Raw genomic sequence first — 21736 nt, forward strand, 5'->3', positions numbered from 1 at the left:
GTCGCCGAAGCAGGCGAGGAGGCTCTTTAACCTTGGCGGACGGCAGAGGCTCGGACTGCGCACGCGCGTCAGAAGCCAGCCCGAGACAGGTGACGAACGCTCGCGCCCGAGGAGAAGCGGGGGCGTGGCCAATTCGGAGACGGGGAGGGAGGGGGAGTGAGGCGTTGCCTAGCAGCGGAGCGGCGAGTATATAAAGCGGCGGCGCGGCCGTTGCTCCTCTCATTCCGTTCGCTCCGTCTGTCGTTTGGGAAGGGAGTCTCTCAGGTCAGCGGCCGAAAATGATGATGGTGCAGGCCTCCAACTGGGGGCAGGGGAAAGAGATACATTTAGGTGGAGGCTGGGCTAGTGGAAAAAAATGGCTGTGTTTATATTATCTGTATATATCTGTGTGTCTGTATGCTATCTGTGTGTATATTTATACAGGGGGGCCCAATGGGCACAAAGAGGCCCCAATATAGACTACAGATGATGCTGTGATATGGTGGTGTCTAGTAATTTTCTCCAGCAAGGAAAGGAGGCAAGGTGGGTCGGTGGGCAACCTGAAAAAGGGATGATGCTCTTGGTGAGAAGGCATATTTATTATTGTTTTTGGTGGTGAGAAAGCATATTTATTTATTTACTACATTTATATGCCTTAGAGGGGGACTCAAAGCAGCTTACAAGAATATATATACATACAATATATTATATTATTAGTAAAGTACAATATCAGTATTATATATTACTATATTGTGTTATACCATTATATTGCAATATTATTAGTAATATTACATGTAATATAAATATGTAATTATAATATATTATTAGTAGTATTATATTGCAGTACATTATAATATAAATATTTAGGGTTAGGCATATTTATTATTGTTGTTGGTGGTGAGAAGGCGTATTTATTTATTTACGACATTTATATGCCATAGAGGGGGACTCAGAGCGGCTTACAAGATATATATACATAAAATATATATTATTAGCTTAGTACAATATCAGTATTATATATTACTGTATTGTATTATACCATTATATTGTAATATAATTAGCAATATTACATGTAATATAAATACATAATTATAATATATTATTAGTTGTATTATATTGTAGTACATTATAATATTATAAATATTTAGGGTTAGGCATATTTATTATTGTTGTTGTTGGTGAGAAGGCATATTTATTTATTTAAGACATTTATATTCCTTAGAGGGGGACTCAGAGCGGCTTACACGATATATATATATATATATATATACATACAATATATTATATTATTAGCATAGTACAATATCAGTATTATATATTATTATATTGTATTATACCATTATATTGTAATATTATTAGTAATATTACATGTAATATTATTAGTAATATTACATGTAATATAATTATATAACTATAATATATTAGTAGTAGTATTATACTACATTACAATATTATAAATATTATATGTATATGCAGTATATTATTTTACATTATATTATATTATTAGCACAGCACAGGAGACAAGGTGGAACTGTCTTCTGCCCCACCCCCCCCCCTCACTCTGGCTCAGAGCAGCACTTGGTGCTGGGGGGAGGGATCCCCAACTGATGATATATGCAGGAGACAAGATGGAACTGTCCCCTGGCCCCCTCTCTTCACTTATAGTTGCTATTATTTTTATTGTTGTTAGTTTTCCTCCAAAACAGGATGAGGGATTTAACAAGTCCAGAGGAATGAGACACCCATTGAAGACTCATCGAATATAGGCTTTGTATTCCAGAAGGATGATAGGAATCTGGGTTTTGGGCTTCTAGAGCAGGCATGCGCCCTCCGGATGTTTTGGACTTCAACTCCCACCATTCCTAACAGCCTCAGGCCCTTTCCTTTTCCCGCTTAAGCGGATGTGGGGGGAAAGGAAGGGGTCTGAGGCTATTAGGAATGGTGGGGGTTGAAGTCCAAAACACCTGGAGGGCTCAAGTTGGCCCATGCCTACTCTAGACGGATTTCTGTGTTATACTACATGGACATTGGAAAGTGGGGGCTTCTGTAGGACCAAGCAGGATGATTTTGTTGTGTGCGGATGGTGTGAAAGGATTGTGGAATCCCCGGTTTGGTTGATTTGGAATCCAATAACAAAAAAGGGGTGGGGGGAGACAGTGGCAAAAGGAACTGCAGGACAATTGTGAAGAGTTGCTGTGAGTTTTCCGGGCATTCCTCTAAGGATGCCTGCCATAGTAGTGGGCAAAATGTCATGAGAGAATGCTTCTGGAACATGGCCATACAGTCCAGAAAAGTCACAGCAACCCAGTGATTCTGGCCACGAAAGCCTTTAACAACACAATTGCAAAGAGTGCTTGCCATTGGCATTGAATATTCCTCTTTCGTAAAGGGTAGAGAAGGCCTGGAATTGTGAAGCGATGACGATGCTCATTGAGCTGATGAATTTCCTTTCCAGTATCCTGGATTTTTCTAGAAGTGCAACTGCGTCAAAAAACAAGAGCTAGACCGGAACATCTCCATTTTATAGAAGGCCTGGATGCTCTGTTTCTAACCTCATCCTTCTCTCTCTTGAATAAGGGAGGGAGCCTCCTTTTTTACCATTGTTTACAGGGATTTAAAGACAGCAGATATTTATATTTGACTCCAACAGATCTAAACTCATGATTGCCAAGGATTTTCTTTTGTTGATTTTTAATATAATTTCCCAGGCTTTTTATCTCAGGGTTCTGGAGATAAAAGCTAATTTAAGGATATGGCATAGATTTCAACACAGATACATTACACAAATCAAAATAACCCCGATCTGAAATGCAAAAGGACTCAGTCTAGCAGTATCAGTTTCAAGCGAGGAAGAAGCAATGGTATTTACATGAATTGCATTCAGTCTAGTTGGATTACTTTTGCGCAGACGGGAAAGCAAGAGCCCTTTTGCCTGTGAGGGAGCTGCTTGCTTTCAGATCAGCTGGCAATTATAGGGATCCGTCCTGTTCATGTGACTGTCGCATCGGTGAGATTAGGAGGCAGAGATGTGCTGCGTGCAGCCAGGCACGCTCCAAGGAGCAGCATCTGAAAGATGTCCAAGATTCCTCCTCAGGGATTTGAGTAATAGAAAAGGCACTTCCTCACAAGAAATACCGTCATGGGGAGGGGTAGCAATCTCTATCCCATAAGGACCAGGTTCTGTAAGTGTGCATTTTTGGGGAGAATGAGCCCCTACTACAGCTACATTGTACCATCATAAAGTAATTTCCTCCCCATCTTGTAAAGAAGGTCACACACAGAATATACGACACAATTCATGTTGTGTTGCCCTTTCTTGGAACTGTTGCTTCAGCTCTCAATGTATATAATATCTGGTTAAAGCTCTCCTACTCCAGTTAAAGCCCTCCAGTTTCAATCTCAAAGGTAGAGCCATCGAGATGATTACTGGTCATACCTCAGTAAATGCCATTGATTTCAATGGGTCTGTTCTAGATGGGACTAAAAAGGGATTTTGTCCTGCTTCTGTGAGCAGATAGCTATTTATTTTGCTCTAGATGGCCACGAGCAACAAGGAGGAGGAAAATATGCAATTTGAGCTCGAGCATAAATTGAATAGACTTCTTGTTTGGCTTTGTGGGAAGTGAGTAATGAAATGTCCTTGTTTTCCTAGTAGAAAAAGAGAGAAAGAAACCTGTTCTGTTAGGGAAAATCTGGATGCTGATTGTTACTATGGTTATAGATGGCAAATGCTGAGAAATTTCCAATTGGAGCATATTTTGCTGGCTCTAAACCTGCCTAAACCTAGATACAACTAAACGGAAAAAAAGACTAGAATAGGCCACTCTTTCTCTCAAGGTCATAGCCACTGCAGCTAGGATGTGGTGGCTGTAAAATGCTCAGAGGATGGGAGTACGTGCAGAGGCTACATTGGACTGTGGTGTCTGTCTGCTTAATGCTCTCTTGGTGGACATGGCACTCTGCTCCTGGCCACCAAGTGTCACTGCAGTAACTGGATGCTTGCAGTAAGATGGGGACATTGTCTTGTTGGTAATGAACAAGTGTTTCCCATTACATGTTTTCACAGTTAGTATGACGATGAAGCAGCAGTCAGTATTAAGTCATTGTTTTTCCCGTCTACTATGGCTATTGTTTGCCCCCAAGCAGTTGCACACAGAGTATTTGATTACCATCATTAATGCTTCTTAAATCTGAAGATCTAGGCTGCAAGAGGAATGTGTGTGTGTGTGTGTGTGTGTGTGTATGTATATATTATATTATATACACATACATACATATCCTGAAGACCTAGGCTGCAAGAAAAACAAGAGGAATACACACACACACACACACACATCAACATATGTTATAGATGTTTTGTAAAGTAAAATTATTGTTGCAAGAGATATTTTACTTTCTTATAAGATGGGTCAGAGCAGAAGACTTTCTTATAACCCTCACCCACATTGTGCTTCAGTAGTTATATATATATATATTTAATATACTAAACATACCAAGTTTGTATGAAAATGTGATTTCTATTTCCTGTGCTGGTCTATGACCGAAATAATTATTTGATTTGATTTAATATAAGATGGGTACACATTATATTTCATTGTGGATTGCTATGGGACGGTGTTACCACATCTGTAAACTAAGGTCCAGAATTATGTAGTATGCCATGGGTCTTAAAACTGTGCTTGAATAAAATTAGTTAGAAATATTTCTGCAGTATTGTGAAGATGAGTTGGCTGCATTGAAATAAAATGGCTTCTGCTTCATCCAGTAGTGACTGTATCATGTTCCATATTAGAGGAAAATAAGTGTTTTAGCACCAAGTAAGAGCCTCTTGACTAAACCTTGAAATATTTTAAAGTCTTTTGATTTGATTTATCTTTGTATCTCTTTGTTTGGAACAATGTGACTGCAACAGTTTGGTATGCTAATTCTTTGTGAAATTACTAGAGCTAGGATCTTCAGTAACCCACTATAACTTTGGGCAGAAAGCTAAACAGTTGGCATGATACTGGAGCAGAGCATCATGAGACCTAGAGATTTTGGAGTTGCATGCTGTCTGCTAATGGCTGCTGATCAATGACAGCAAGGTGATCTTGTTCAAGGTCAAAAAGCAAGATATGATGGATGGGAGGTATCGGATACCAGTTTTTCACCAAGTTACCTGATTTCAGGGGAGGGGAATTAAACAGGTCTTAAATTGTTTTCACAGATATACCTTCCCTAATTGTTATTTCTTGGTTATTTCTTACTGTCTTCACATAGACCACATAGATTTGTTTGCCTCATAAGAGAAACATGGTGTGAAGTAAATTAGGTATTCATAGCTTAGTGGGGTGTCTCAATTATAATTGGGGCTATTGACGTAGATTGTATCTGGTGGCAAACTAGAATCCCGAAGAGCAAATTTTGAAGCTGTCATAGTAAACACAGTGAAATAATCTTACCGTGGTATTGTACAATGATGCATAGTTAAACTTGTAAAGTGGGGCAAAGCCCCTTCTACTGGGTAATGTTGAACTACAATTCCCAGCGGCACTATCAGTGTCAAGTGCTACAGAAGATCATGGACTTCTAACATCTGGAGGGCCCCATTTTGCCCTCCTGTTGTAAAATACCTGCCTATAAGAGTCCACATATTTTCCATTATTAATTCCTGTAGCTTAAATTGAACACAGGTGAAACCAGCAATATATAAAGCAAAGTTAAGTGCAGAGAAGTTTTAGAAATCCAAAATGAAAAGATCATCATTATATAACTACTTTGAAAACAGTGACGATGTGCTTTCTTGATGTGTGACCTCAACAACTGCTTCTGAGTCAGAGCAGAAGACTTGTCAAGCATTCTGCTGCATCCCATAGCGCAAAAACACCATTACTTCATGCACATGTGTAGACAGTTGAAGCACAAGTTTGACAATAGGGGAACATGGCAGTTCATGTAGTATGTTCTCTGTTAGATATCATTACTGCAGGTATGTAAAATAATAATGAACTATTTCAGATATGCAATAAAATATGACACTACTAATTTTTGTAACCCCTACAGAGATGCCTTTGACAAAGCTGTCTTTATCTCTTCAGAATCAAATTATAGCCCAATTTAATATCTGCCAATTCATTTTGACCTTCATTCCTATTCCATTTTTTCTACTGGTGCTACTGGAATTTATGTTTAGCCTCGAAAGTAATTAACATATTCATATGTTTAGTACAGTAAAACATGTAGAACATGTTTGGATATTTATGATATCAAATATGTTCTTGACTACACTGTCTTAAATCAGAGCAACATAAGAACCATCTTTGAAGGGACGTCAACAACAACAACAACAAAAAAGACACAGAAAAGGGTCTGTGAGAATGGTTACAGTAAGTTTAGTTGAATAGAAAACAAATGCCTTGGATAAAGTTAACAAGTTTCTTGAAATCCCATTTCAGTATTTCTAGGTAGAGAAACGGTAGATAGGTCAGCCAGCAAAATGAACCCACGCGATGGCTCTCCACCAATGGAGCAAGGTGGTAGCACATCAGTTAGTGTCAAAGTTTTCAGGTAAGCAAACATCTCAAAGGGCTTCTGATGGATTTTAAAGATATCTATCTTCTCTCTGAGTCAGTATAGTTAATGCAAGTGCTGGTAAGATCTTTTCATTGATGTACTATACAAGCATAATATTAGGCCTGCATATTCACAGTGTAGCAATTCAGAAATATCCTATTCCTTGTATATTTATTATCCTTATTATGTTTATTTATACCCTGCTTTTCTCTCCAATAAGGAGACTCAGTGACTTACATTAAAAGCCTTTCATTACAGTATTTACGAACTGCTTTTCCAGGAGCTGTATTTCTACTGGAGAAATCCAAGCCCCTTATGTAGATTACACACCATCTTCCTGATAGTAGTTCCCCGGATAAGGATAGTTATTCAGATTTTTTAAAGTACATTTTTTAGTATGTAAGGGCTCTCTGGTGGCGCAGCGGGTTAAACTACAGAACTTGGTGACCAAAAAGTTGGTGGTTCAAATCTGAGGAGTGGGGTGAGCTCTCGCTGTTAGGCCCAGCTTCTGCCAACTTAGCAGTTCGAAAACATGCGGTGAGTAGATCAGTAGGCACCGCCTTAGTGGGAAGATAATGGCACTCCATGCAGTCATGGCGGCCGCATGACTTTGGAGGTGTCTACGGACAATGCCAGCTCTTCGGCTTAGAAATGGAGATGAGCACCACCCCCAGAGTCAGATACGACTAGACTTAATGTCAGGGGAAACCTTTACTTTGACCTTTAAGCATTTTGTAATTTGGGGTGGGAATCTTGTAGCCATCCAGATCTTTGACAGATCCGTGGACATACATTGAAGAATTTTATTTAGTAACCATGGAATTAACAAGGAAAAATAGGAACACCTTGCTTCAAGGGTTACAATGTTCTTATGCTGAAGTGTAAAACGAAACATCCAGACGGTTACTACTGGTATATTGTTGCTTGGTACAATGAAATCCATAGCGCATTGATGTGAATATAGCAGTAGCTGCCAATCTGCTTCCTCTAATTGACTCCCAATTAATAATGATAAATGGTAATTACGTTGTCTCACTAAGAATATTTTCACTATAATTCTTTCATGTAAGGAACTAAACATGTCAGATATAAATGGATCTGAAAAGTTTAGCTGTAAACACAACATAAAAGCTGATTTTTTAATTCACAAAGTGAAATCAGATTTTTCCATCTCTTAAAAAAGATATAATGATGAGAATGCTGAGTCAGTCTTCTATCAGGTTTGACTTTCAGTGCTTCATATTCTGGCTTTTAAAAGTACTACATGTAGTTTCCTCCACCCCCAAGAAAACATCAATTCGAAGTCTGCCTTGGGGATTGAATTGAGGCAAAGGAAGTCTCAGTGGCCAGCTGCTTTGATCTGAATTTGTGATGATAGCAAGTCGATTTAATACAGTTTTGATAATAGTTACTTTATTTTTATATCCCATCACCATCTCCCCGAAGGAGAGAGGACCTCCCCTTACAAGTGGGATCAAGCCCAATAACAACAAAGTTAGACAAGTAAAGCACATTAATAACACAATAAACATATGACAATCTAATTACACAATTGAAATATAAAAACATCATTCGAATAAATTAAAGCCAATCTGAATAACCAGAACCAGGACTATGGTGGGCAGATCAAAATTAGAGAGGGCTGGGCATGGCTTGTGCAAACACAGATTATAGGGCCAGGGCTGGGGTAGTGCTGAGATTCAATTTGATGGCCAATTAGGGCCAAGCAATCATAGGCAGGGGCCTAACCATTTTCAAATGCGCATTTGAACATTCATGTTTTGAGGTCCCTGCGGAAGAATATGCTTCTAGAGTGACCACTTTATTTAATTTGAAATGAATTTATATCTGTCTCCCACTATATATTCCAAATAAAATACAGTTAAAATAATGGATAACACACAATTTAAAAACAATTCTACAAATAAAGTTATGTCAACCATGCAACTTTTTGTTTCATTTCTTTCCAATTCACCAAAAAAAAACCCCAAGCGCCATTGTTGCATCAGTTGACTATGCTCTTAAGACATAAAGTGCAATGTTTCCCCTGTTTCATTGTACTTTCTAAGATGTTCCAAATAACAGTCAGGTCTCTTGTACATTTCTGGGGAAGAGATATGAACACATCTAGAATAGACAAAAATAACTTATTAAAATCTTGAGAATACAGAATGTACTTCAGCAGTTGGTGTACTTGGGACAGATTGAAAATACTTGAGAAAATAATGGCAAGATCATATGTGGAATAGTCTATGTGACACTCATATCATTTTCATGATACTTTTTCCACCTTGAAAAGCGTAAAGGGAAGGTGTTAAAAATAAAGAAATCCCAAGTCCCTTGATTTGTCGAAGTTTCTTGGGGAAGAGGAATTTATTAAACCAATTTAAATATGTTGAATAGTATGCTCTGTAACTATATCTGCCCATGCCAGGTGCTTATTTTCTCACTTCTTGCAGGCTCCAGATCAGCGAAGGCTCTCCTCCAAAGATCTCTCCTCAGCCTGTGCCACCAACCCCAGAAGCAGAGCCAGAACCACAACCACCCACCCCAGAGCCCGAACCAGAAGCACCTCCTCCTCCTCCTCCGCCACCACCACCACCTCCTCCACCTCCACCACCACCTCCAAAACGAATGGCTGAATTCGCGGTTGGAATCAATGGGTAAGGTTATTTTTTTCTCTATTGCTTGAGCTGGATGTGTATTTTTTAAAAATATGCTTCTTGGCTAACAAATAGTCTCTGAAACCCATTCTGGGTTCTTACTGATGATGTCACCTCACTTATCAAAATAAAAAGAATGTCTTTATTACTTTTTTTATCACAAAGCTGTATAAGACGGAATGGAACCTGTTCTCCAAACCTGTACTTGGAATATAGCTAGCTGACTTAAATCAGAAGAGACTCTGCAACCAGAAACTTATGGCTGAAATCATATTAAGCACCAGTGCGAAGTTGGCAAGCTGTAAATGGACATGGCTGAAAGCATATGTGCTGAACGTTGAGTTCTTTAGCCATCAAGGAATATTTTTTTGTGCTGTCTCGTATTGAAGAGCCCCACTCTAACCCTAACCCAAGCCCCTAATGGAACCCTTATTAGAGTGGGCAACTTGGGATCTTCAGGATGTGTTTGGCTTGCAACTTCCCATGGCCTTAATGAAGATAGCTAATGGCAAAATGTAGTTGCAGTCCAGCAACTTCTAGAGGACAAGACTTGCCCATGCATGTAAACACTGCTACTGAAGCCTAAAGGTTTTTTTTTTTTTTGCACCGGGATTATGAAGTCTACCAGTTAGAACTAAGTTCCAAATAGTAGCTTGGAGGGATGGCCCATTTCCTCTTATAACTCATTAACAAGACTTTAGGATAAATTAGTTAGACAAACAAAACCCCCCTGGTGCAGCGGTTTAAACGCCAAGTTGCTGAAATTGCTGACCAAAAGGTTGGCTGTTTGAATTTGGGGAGTGGGATGAGCTTCCACTGTTAGGCCCAGCTTCTGCCAACCTAGCAGTTCAAAACATGCAAATACGAGTAGATCAATAGGTACCGCTTCAGCGGGAAGGTAATGGCGCTCCATACAGTCATGCTGGCAACATGACCTTGGAGGTATCTGTGGACAACACCAGCTCTTCTGCTTAGAAATGGAGATGAGCACCACCCCCCAGAGGCAGATATGACTAGACTTAATGTCAGGGGAAACCTTTACATTTACCTTGTTAGACAAACAGAGGTCTATATTTGAATTCCTGCAAATCAGAAAATCTAATTTGGGATGGATAATGAGTGAGACATTTTGTTTCTCCTTTTAAACACCTTAACAGCTGTACATCCTCTATCATCCTGTTCTCTACCAATAGACATTTTTCTTCTATACCTAATTCTGGGAATGGAAAAGGGAGCCATAAAAATACAATCAGCCTTTTGAATCCATGGGTTCTGTATCCACGGATTCTACTATTCATGGTTTGGAAAATATATATTTAAAAATACAAAAAGCAAACCTTGATTTTACCATTCATAATTTCTTGGCTAAGACATGTTGAAGTAATCTTTTTCTGTTTTTCATAATTATGTAGAAGGAGTTTGTTGTGACATTTTCTGTTTTGGTAGATTGACTTCCTTTTTTCTGCAGATTTGGACGCATTGGGCGCTTGGTGCTCCGAGCCTGCGTCGAGAAGGGAATCAAAGTGGTAGCAATCAATGACCCTTTCATTGACCTCAACTATATGGTAATGTCCAGAATTCAGAGTTGCATTGATCATAGTACATCTGATAATAAAGTACTTTCTTTATCTCTGGGTATACAATACTTAACAGCCTAGTCATTGTAACATGTCCTTCCTGCGAGCTTGTTCTTATACAAGCAAACCAAACTGTCTTACACCAACATCATGACATAGAGATGAACTACTGGAAAAAGATAGATTGAGACAGCAATAGGCACACTTTAGGCCTATGGAATTCACTTTGGTTTTTACTAGAATCGCAAGGTTCTCTCTCCAGTCAGAGACAGGTGCATAATAATAGATTTGGAAAGGCAGGAGATCATACTCTTGGAATAAATGAACAAGGGACTGAACTCACAGACAGTAAAAATTATTTAAAGTATCAGGACTGAACTTACATTCCAGACACCCAAGAATCCCCTCTAGTTCATTCCTGCCTATCTCCTTGTCTTTATTTTATGTCAGCACCTTAATGTGGGAGAAGCTACAGGTCCTTTTTATTGCTTAAGTTAAAAAAAAGTTAAAAACCTTTGTGAATCTGTTAGCCATTGGGGTGGTGGGGATTTTGCCAATTTTTTGCCTCTCAAGGTGTTCTGGAACAAGGGAGGGCCTCCTCCTCTAAACAAGAACCACTTTGTGCTAAAGGGCTGGGCTTTAGCACAGCTGGTAAATCACCAGCAGCAATAGATCTTATCAATCAAAAGGTTTCCAGTTTGAAGTCCGGGTCGGGGTGAGTACTTGACCTTCAGCCCAGCTTACATTCCACCTAAGCAGTTCAAAAGCAGCTGTGAGCTGTGAGTAGAGAACTTAGGCACCGCTTAAGTGGGGAGGTATTTTATGGCACCATAAAGAAAATCCCAGAAAAATGCTGGTGTACAAAGGAAGGAGGAAGTCTGTGATCAAGACTCTTTGCCATAGATATGGAGCAACAGCACCCCCCTGTGGCCGGAATTGAGCATAACCTCCAGGATGTTGAAGTTGGGAAAATGCCCACATAATACATCTATCTGTCTGTTTAATGTTTATCATGTGTGTCTTCTGTGATCCGCCCTGAGTCTCCTTCGGGGTGAGAAGGGTGAAATATAAATGCTGTAAATAAATAAATAAAGTTTCTGTTTGAAAAACAATATGCATCTCTTGGGCAAAAGTAGGTCAGAGACACCTTACAAAATGGCAGAAATCTATCATGATTCCCTCATGTGCGTGTGCAATTTTCCACCAATACATAATCTACTGGGGGAAAATGGGTGAAGCACAGATATGTGATGTGAGGCATTGTCCTTTTGTCACCAAGCAGAAAACCAGTGCAATTACCAGTATCTGAAGTGATTTCCTACCCCTAGTATGAAGCATATGAAATTGGATTCAAAATAACAAAGTACAAATTGGATTCAATATGTATAAAGCCCTATGGAAATATTATGCCAGTGCATGGATATCCGATTCATAGTGTTGTAGGGTTCTCAACATGTGGGTCCCCAAATGTTTTGGCCCTCAACTCCCAGAAATCCTAACAGCTGGAAAACTGGCTGGAATTTCTGGGGGTTGTAGGCCAAAACACCTGGGAACTCACAGGTTGAGAACCTCTTGTTGTAGGGTGACTAGTACAGTCCCAATACTGTCTGCATAGACTTCTTGTTTCTAGTTAAAAAGGTCAAGAGATAATGCTCCCTTTTTGAAATGAAGCCAGACACATGCATCAAATAAATAAATAATATAAAAACAGTGGGTAGCTGTGAGTTTTCTAGGCTGTATGGCCATGTTCCAGAAGCATTCTCTCCTGACGTTTCACGCACATCTATGGCAGGCATCCTCAGAGGTTGTGAGGTATATTGGAAACTACACAAGGGAGGTTTATATATCTGTTGAAGGTCAAAGGTGGGAGAACTCTTGCCCATTGTCTGTTTCTCCCACCCTTGGTCTTCAACAGATATATAAACCTCCCTTGTCTAGTTTTCAACAAACCTCACAACCTCTGAGGATGCCTGCCATAGATATTGGCGAAACATCAGGAGAGAATGCTTCTGGAACATGGCCATAGAGCCTAGAAAACTCACAGGAACCCAGTGATTCTAGCCATTAAAGCCTTTGACAACACAATAAAAATATCTAGTTTAATATGTTTTTATGATTCCTGTTTTTCTGCTTAGGTCTACATGTTCAAGTATGATTCCACTCATGGACGTTTCAAAGGAGAGGTGAAGGCTGATGGTGGCAAATTAGTAGTGAATGGCTCAAAAATATCTGTATTCCAATGGTAAGTGGAGATAAAAAGGGCACAGTATTGATCGAACCTGAGTAGAAAGTCCCTGAGATTTTTAGCTAGTACTGTGTCACTAATTCTCAACTGACCACAAGAGAGCATTGAATTTGTACATGTGAAAGATAGAGCAGCCAGCATAGAGTAGAAACTTATATTGTGATTCCTCACAGAACCATTAGAACAGTGTTTCTCAACCTGGGGGTCGGGACCCCGGGGGGGGGGGGGTTGCGAGAGGTTATCAGAAAAGCCCATCAGGAAACAACTATTTTTTTGTTGGTCATGGGGATTCTGTGTGGGAAGTTTGGCCCAATTCCAGTGTTGATGTAGTTCAGAATGCTCTTTGATTGTAGTTTGAACTATAAATCCCAGCAACTACAACTCCCAAATGTCAAGGTCTATTTTCCTGAAACTCCACCAGTGTTCACATTTGGGCATATTGAGTATTCGTGACAAGTTTGGTCCAGATCCATCATTGTTTCAGTCCCCAGTGCTCTCTGGATGTAGGTAAACTACAACTCCAAAATTCAAGGTCAATCACCATCAAACCCTTCCAGTATTTTCTGTTGGTCATGGGAGTTCTATGTGCCAAGAGTGCTTCAATTCCATCATTGGTGGAGTTCAGAATGCTCTTTGATTATAGGTTATCTGTAAATCCCAGCAACTCCAACTCCCATGTCATTACAAAACCAGTGCCCCCCCCCCCCCCAACCAGTATTCAAATTTGGATGTATTGGGTATTTGTACCAAATTTGGTCTAGTGAATGAAAATACATCCTGCATATCAGATATTTACATTATGATTCATAACAGGAGCAAAATTACATGAAGTAGCAATGAAAATAATTTTATGGTTGGGGGTCACCACAACATGTGAAACTGTATTAAGGGGTCACGGCATTAGGAAGGTTGAGAACCACTGCATTAGAAGAAAAGACAAATTGACCTTTGGAGGAAGAACAGGATAAAAATGCAGTGAATAGACTCCTCGTTGTCATAGAAATAAATCAGTGGTAATTTGGCTTTTGTCTAGTTTGATGTGAACTTGCTGATTTACAAGAGATTGTTAAGCTGGAGTGTTATCATTTTGTTCTCACTGGGTATATCAATTCCCTCACTAATGTAAGTTTTGTCACAGTGGCAAGAATATCATATGCTGAAAAGTGGAAAATGGGAGAGATACTAGCTGCAGAAGACTGGATAGTAAAGATGTAGGAAATAATAGAAATTGACAAATTACCAATGTCATTGAAGGATAAGTCATTGGACAGATTCTTAGAAGAATGGAAACCATTTTATCAATATAAATTTAAGAGAAAGGGAAAGACTTTATGTACTGGTCTGGAGACATAAAATGCTGTCTCCAGAGTAAGCAAAAGTAAAAAAATTTGCTGGATATAAAGTGGAAGAAAAATCTTAAATTTATTTTCCCAACTATGTTGTTCTATGATTCTGATTCTACTGACCATATATACGTGAGTATAAGTCAAGTTTTTCAGCCTTTTTTAGGCTGAAAAAGCCCCCCTTGGCTTATACTTGAGTCAAGGTTATTTATTATTTTACTCTGTTATTGTTGTTATTATTATTACATGTATTATTTTACTCTATTATTATTATTATTATTATTATTATTATTATTACATTTACATTATTTTTCTCTATTATTTTTATAACATTTATTATTTTACTCTATTATTATTGGAAGGACATGTAAGCACATTTACATTGAAGATGGTTAGAATAACAATTTAATCAGAGTTGGACTGTCTTAAATTAAATTATAGTTTTATGTAAATATTTGGAAACACTTAACCTACTAATGCCTCAATTAATGTAATTTTATCAGTATCTTATTTTTATTTTGAAATTTACCAGTAGCTGCTGTGTTTCCCATCTTTGGCTTATACTCGAGTCAACATGTTTTCCCAGTTTTTTGTGGTAAAATTAGATGTCTCAGCTTATTTTCGGGCTGGCTTATACTTGTGCATATATGGTACATTGTACTAGATGTTTATAGCAGCATGTGTATTTTAATTGCAGTCATTTCTGGGAGATTCACTGCCTTATAGTAAATTTGCTTCAGTAGAAATCAATTGCATAGCTTATCCTTATAGTGCTACGATCTTATATTTCACAGCATGAAACCAACTGAGATCCCTTGGGGAGATGCAGGAGCTCTGTATGTAGTGGAGTCTACTGGAGTCTTCCTCAGTGTTGACAAAGCTTCAGTAAGTATTTGGAAGTTTCACCTATGTAGTTTACCCAGAAATTCTTAAAACAATTGATTTTTAAATGAATGGGCTGAGATGTCTGCTGTATCAGAGAGTGCAGTCTATTATAGGCTCTCTGACCATGCAGTATATTTCCATCTTACTCTTAATGTCTATTTTTTGTAGCATAGTTTGATCTTCAGAACATGACTGACTTAAAGCTTTTCTTCTTCTGTAGGCTCATCTGTCTGGTGGAGCCAGGAGAGTAGTGGTGACCGCACCATCTCCTGATGCTCCTATGTTTGTTATGGGAGTCAATCATGAGAAGTATGATCCATCCTCCATGAATATTGTGAGGTAAGAATCATAGAATCATAGAATCATAGAGTTGGAAGAGACCTCATGGGCCATCCAGTCCAACCCCCTGCCAAGAAGCAGGAATATTGCATTCAAATCACCCCTGACAAATGGCCATCCAGCCTCTGCTTAAAAGCTTCCAAAGAAGGAGCCTCCACCACACTCCGGGGCAGAGAGTTCCACTGCTGAACGGCTCTCACAGTCAGGAAGTTCTTCCTAATGTTCAGATGGAATCTCCTCTCTTGTAGCTTGAAGCTATTGTTCCGCATCCTAGTCTCCAAGGAAGCAGAAAACAAGCTTGCTCCCTCCTCCCTGTGGCTTCCTCTCACATATTTATACATGGCTATCATATCTCCTCTCAGCCTTCTCTTCTTCAGGCTAAACATGCCCAGTTCCCTAAGCCGCTCCTCATAGGGCTTGTTCTCCAGACCCTTGATCATTTTAGTCGCCCTCCTCTGGACACTTTCCAGAGTTAATGAAATGCTTTACTTTAATATCACTTTAAGGTCAGACTCCAGGGGACCCATTTCATTTGAAATGGGTCATGCACACAACATGGATGCAGGTCATCTCAACCTGTTTGTGACATAGCATATGATAGTGGAGAAAGTAATGCTACACGAGAACAAAGTCTTCCTTTTTATTATTTTTGCTCCACAAACTATTCTTATACAAAGCAAAAAGCTGTGTATATGGGTCCAGAATATACAACAGTCAGCTGTAGCTGCCCTCCAAATGGCTGGGGAAGTCTTGATTATGTAGAAAATTGAAATTTGGCTGGGTTCCGAGAAAGTTTTCAAACCAGGCACCTAAAACTCGAAGTCCAGAAGAGAGGACTATAAACCAAAGTTGTTCATGGAACAAACATTGACAACATAGTTTAGCCTATAAAAATTCTGTTCATATTTATCTATGTTTATAAGCAGTGATAAACATAGATATTTATGTTGCAAGTTTCATTTATATTTGTGTGTGGATTAGCATAAAACCAAAGTTCCAGTCTTCATGTTGGCTAGCTGGGTGAGTTATTCCTGTATTGCAAGTGCCGCTTTATGAAAGACTGTTCAAGAAATAAAGTTATAATGTGCACTAATTGTTTTTCAGCAATGCTTCCTGCACTACTAACTGCCTGGCACCTTTGGCCAAAGTCATTCATGAGAACTTTGGCATTGTGGAGGGCCTTATGGTAAGAACTTCGTAGAGGAGGATGATTAGCTTTTATTAACTTCTTATGTTTCCATTCTGCCTGATGAGGCTGACTGAGAACATATTGCCCTAACTCATTGCACAGCCATGTTTCCATTTCTCATGTTGACTCTATTAATTCACTATGCTATTTCTGGAACTTATTACTGGCTTTAACAATTATTATTTGTGAATTTTAATTGCTTGTTTTAATTGGGTTTTTTTTACTGTTGTTTATTTCTATATTGTTTTTGTCTTTGTAAGCCGCTCTGAGTGCCTTCAGGGAGAGAGGGTGGGTTAAAATAATAATAATAATAATAATAATAATAATCATCATCATCATCATCATCTAGCTAAGATTTCCTGTGGGAGCAGAGTTTGCATCCAGGAGTGGGCCTTTTGTTTCCTGAAAAACCCTGGGTTCTCTCTTTCCTGGGCTTCCATTTAAATAAGAGGATGCTGAACATCTTAAACAATGGGGCATATCCCCACTTTTCCTTAACCAATATAGACATAAATAATGATTGAACCCTTCAGAGCAACACAGTTAGAACTGTCTTCAGTCCTTAAATGCCAACCTTGTACATGAAGATAACATGGGATTAAGTCTTATTGTGTGGCTATATGCTACTACTATTTAGATGTTGTTGTCTGGAGATGATATGAGTCTAAAACATTTTGAGAGCAACAGATTGGGAATGTTTTGTGTATTGGGTTGCTGTGAGTTTTCCAGGCTGCATGGCCATGTTCCAGAAGCATTCTCTCCTGACGTTTTGTCCACATCTATGGCAGGCATCCTCAGAGGTTGTGAGGTCTGTTAGAAACTAGGCAAGTGGGGTTTATGTGTATTGTTTCTGCATTTTGTCTACTGAAATATCCAAAAAGACAAAGCAGGCACCTTTACTAGTACTTTAGCATATAAATCAGTTTTCTGGTTTCATATCAGCGAATATATGACTTAATTTTAATCAAAACATGTTAACTCTTGTTTATAAATTCTATCGATCTTTACGTGCAATGGAAAACTGTCAGATTTCCATAGAAACCTGAGACATGTCTTCTTAAATTAGAAACAACACTTCTACAAAATGTCTATGTTTATTTCTGAGCAAGCTTGCTTTTTGTGTTGCAGACCACTGTTCATGCTTATACTGCCACTCAGAAGACTGTAGATGGTCCCTCTGCCAAGGCCTGGCGTGATGGGAGAGGGGCCCACCAGAACATTATCCCAGCTTCTACTGGTGCTGCCAAAGCAGTGGGCAAGGTCATCCCTGAGCTTAATGGGTATGCAACATGGCTTATCTTTGGTCATCACCAAGGAGGCTGTCTGCTTTGGTCTTTAAGTCATCCCAGGCCTTTCCACACAGCCATTTAACCCAGAATATCAAGGCAGAATAACCCATAATATCTGCTTTGAACTGGGTTATCTGAGTCCTCATTGCCATGTATTCCAGTTCAAAGCAGATAATATGGGATTTTATTCAGCTGTGTGGAAGGGGCCCTAGTTGTGTGATATCGCAGAAACACCTTTACAAGTTGTAAGCTATCTCTAGTAGTGCTTTCCTGTTATTGGGAAGCAACGTATTGCCATGGATTCCACACCTAGGCATATTTAAGACATTTACACTAAATATGCAGAGCGTTTTGTTCTCTATTTTTCCTCCATTGCCTTTCTGACAAGAGCTCTGGAGAATTGAGTAAGCACTGGAGTTTACTTCATTGTCTGACATAAAAATGCATTTATGTAGGACAGCTAACGGTACTTCTGGCATGATGTCCAAGTTTACTAACTACTTCATTACACTAGAGAAAAAATCCACTTAAATCCGGTTTATGTCTCCTGCAGAATTCTGGAGTTTGTAGTTTAGTGAGGTTGTTAAAGGCTCCTCCCTAAGCTACGGTCCCCAGAAATCTGCAGAAGGCAAGAACTGCATTTTAAGTGGATTTTTTCTCTAGTGTGCTGAGGCCCTTAAGAAGATGTATTGCCCACTGTATTCAGTTGTCTTGAAGGGTGAGTTTAATATCCGGGTCCAATTTCCTTAATAACTAAATTTATTTTTTAACAGGAAGCTCACTGGCATGGCATTCCGTGTGCCAGTATGTGATGTCTCAGTTGTTGACCTGACATGCCGCCTCTCCAGGCCAGCCACCTATGCTCAGATCAAAGAAGCTGTCAAGAAGGCATCTAAGGGGCCGATGGCAGGAATCCTGGGATATACAGAAGATGAGGTAAGTGGGTGATATTCTCAGGTGGACATGATGAGTTGAATGGTAAACACCCAAAGCACACCAGTGAACTTGTATGTAGAATTCAGCTGACTTATAGTTTATCAGAAACAAGGGATGCAGCCTTTGATTTTTCGTTTTTGAGGAACATAATTGATGTTTCTAAATTGATCTGTGTTCTTAACTTAGCAAAGGCTTTTTTTGTTTGAAACCACATGTTTACAGATGCTTTAAAACACAGAATATCATAATCTCCATAGCATTGTCAATTACCTTTTGTGATTGATGTGTGTGTATAAAATAATTTTGGCAAATTCTTGACCTTGGAATTGTGGAGTGATGACTTGACACACATATGGAAGTTTTTTTAATTTTCCTTTATATGCAGTGAAATCTATCGGCTTTCTTTCAGGTTGTTTCTACTGATTTCCTTGGTGACAATCGTTCCTCCATCTTTGATGCCGGAGCAGGGATCTCCCTGAATGATAACTTTGTGAAGCTCATTTCTTGGTAAGAATGAACAAGGTTATTTCCTTTGTCTCACTTCTTCAACACTGAAACTTTGTTGGCGTCTTACCCAAAAATCCTTCTCCAAGAGGAGACTTGGGAATCCATACAATTGTGGGGCTTGTCTCCAAAAGGTACCAAATCCATCTGAACAGATTTTACAGGAACTGAAGAAAAATGTGCTAAGGATATGCACTCTTTTGCTATAAAATCATAGAATCATAGAATCAAAGAGTTGGAAGAGACCTCATGGGCCATCCAGTCCAACCCCCTGCCAAGAAGCAGGAATATTGCATTCAAATCACCCCTGACAGATGGCCATCCAGCCCCTGTTTAAAAGATTCCAAAGAAGGAGCCTCCACCACACTCTGGGGCAGAGAGTTCCACTGCTGAACGGCTCTCTCAGTCAGGAAGTTCTTCCTCATGTTCAGATGGAATCTCCTCTCTTGTAGTTTGAAGCCATTGTTCCAAATGCTCTGCTTCAGTGATTCGATACATTCTGATAATTTAGATCTTTACATAATAGTCTACTTCTATCCAGAAAACTCATTCTTCAGGGTTTTTTAAAAAAATTTAATTCCTTTTGGAAACAAACTACAATTGTTTTTCTGAGTAGCAGTGTTACCTCAGTGAAAAGATGGCCTGTCATTCTTTTTGATCAAGTGGCTGAGTAATTTGATTGCAAAAAAACTACTAGAATAAGAAAGTCTGGCTATAGGTCAGAGGGAGAGAGACACATTATTCAATGAATTTGCCATCATTTAGGAGTCTGATCTAGATTCCCACCAAACCTACAAAGTACCTTGTGTTAGAGCGGTTTTTCTCAACCTGGTTGTTGGGACCCCTGAGGGGGAGTTGCAAAGGGGCTTTCAGAGGTGTTGCCAAAGATCATCAGAAAACGCATATTTCTGATGGTTTTAGGAACCCCTTTGACAGAGAAGGCTGAAGATCTCTCTGCCTGTCCTTCTCTTCCTTTTTGGAAGCAGACAGTGAATCCTCCCACCAAAAGCCGTCCTCCTGCTGTGATTGGCTGATCTCTCAACTGGCCTCTCAGCCAAGGGGAGGGAAGAGCAGGCATGCTCTCCCCTAAATTACCATTGATTCTTCCCAAATCCCTCCAGTATTTTCTTTTAGTCATGGGGGTTCTGTGTGGGAAATTTGGCCCAATTCTATTGTTGGTGGGTTCAAGGGGCTCTGATTGTAGGTCAACTATAAATCCCAGCAACTACAACTCCCAAATGTCAAGGTCTATTTTCCCCGAAACTTCCCCAGTGTTCACATTTCGGCATATTGAGTACTCATGCCAAGTTTGGTCCAGATCCATCATTGTTTGAGTCCACAGTGCTCTTTGGATGTAGGTGAACTACAACTCCAAAACGCAAGATCAATGCTCACCAAAACCTTCCAGTATTTTCTGTTGGTCATGGGAGTTCTGTATGCCAAATTTGGTTCAATTCCTTCATTGCTGGAGTTCAGGATGCTCTTTGATTGTAGGTGAACTATAAATCCCAGCAACTACAACTCCCACATAACAAAATCAAATTTGGGCGTATTGGATATTTGTGCCAAATTTGGTCCAGTGAATGAAAAGGCATCCTGCATATCAGATATTTGCATTACAATTCATAACAGTAGCAAAATTACAGTTATGAAGTTGCAATGAAAATAATGTTATGGTTGGGGGTCACCACAACATGAGGAACTGTATTAAGGGGTCGCAGCATTAGGAAGGTGGAGAATCACTGTGCTGGGGGCTGCTAAGGCACGTTTTGCGTGTATGAATGAGAAAATGGCTTAACTTTTTATTTTTGTCTTATAGGTATGATAATGAATATGGCTACAGCTGCCGTGTAGCAGACCTCCTGAAGCACATGTACACCAGGGAGGAACACTGAACACTGCCCACACCTCACATTCCAGGCTAACAGAGTGGCCTCACCTCCTTTAGTCAATAGGTTTGATCTCCTGGCCCCGTTCTTTGCTTCAACCACAGGACCCTGAACACTGCACCTTATGTGTCACTGTAAAGCTTTTTGTGTGTACATGTGAGTGTGACTCCTGCTTTCCACAGCAGCTTGTATGAGCTTAAAAATTGTAGTGAAGACAAATTACACCAAATTTCCCCTGGAGAAAAGAGTTTATCCTCTGGGGTTGCGCGTTGGTTTGTGTGGCTGTAGTGTCCAGGAGATCTTCTAAGTGTTAAAATAAAACCACTGAAGTTATGTGAACAAGAAA

General features: G+C 39.5%; 1 protein-coding gene across 1 annotated transcript; it reads left to right on the forward strand.

The window, feature by feature from the left end:
• The first annotated feature begins 216 nt into the window (after positions 1-216).
• On the forward strand, positions 217-21736 carry LOC137095168 (glyceraldehyde-3-phosphate dehydrogenase 2). Its single transcript, XM_067461518.1, has 11 exons — positions 217-264; positions 8991-9194; positions 10663-10759; positions 12907-13013; positions 15154-15244; positions 15465-15583; positions 16688-16769; positions 17901-18052; positions 18835-18997; positions 19407-19504; positions 21321-21736. The coding sequence occupies exons 2-11, from the start codon at positions 9166-9168 to the stop codon at positions 21394-21396; spliced, it is 1014 nt and encodes a 337-aa protein (XP_067317619.1). The 5' UTR covers positions 217-264; positions 8991-9165; the 3' UTR covers positions 21397-21736.

This window comes from Anolis sagrei, chromosome Y (assembly GCF_037176765.1).
Source record: "Anolis sagrei isolate rAnoSag1 chromosome Y, rAnoSag1.mat, whole genome shotgun sequence".
Lineage (NCBI taxonomy): Eukaryota > Metazoa > Chordata > Lepidosauria > Squamata > Dactyloidae > Anolis > Anolis sagrei.

Coding starts and splice junctions, on each gene's coding strand:
- LOC137095168 (XM_067461518.1), top strand. CDS start 9,166: ATGGCTGAATTCGCGGTTGGAATCAATGG. Junction 13,014..15,153: donor AAAATATCTGTATTCCAATG/GTAAGTGGAGAT, acceptor TATATTTCACAG/CATGAAACCAACTGAGATCC. Junction 15,245..15,464: donor TCAGTGTTGACAAAGCTTCA/GTAAGTATTTGG, acceptor CTTCTTCTGTAG/GCTCATCTGTCTGGTGGAGC.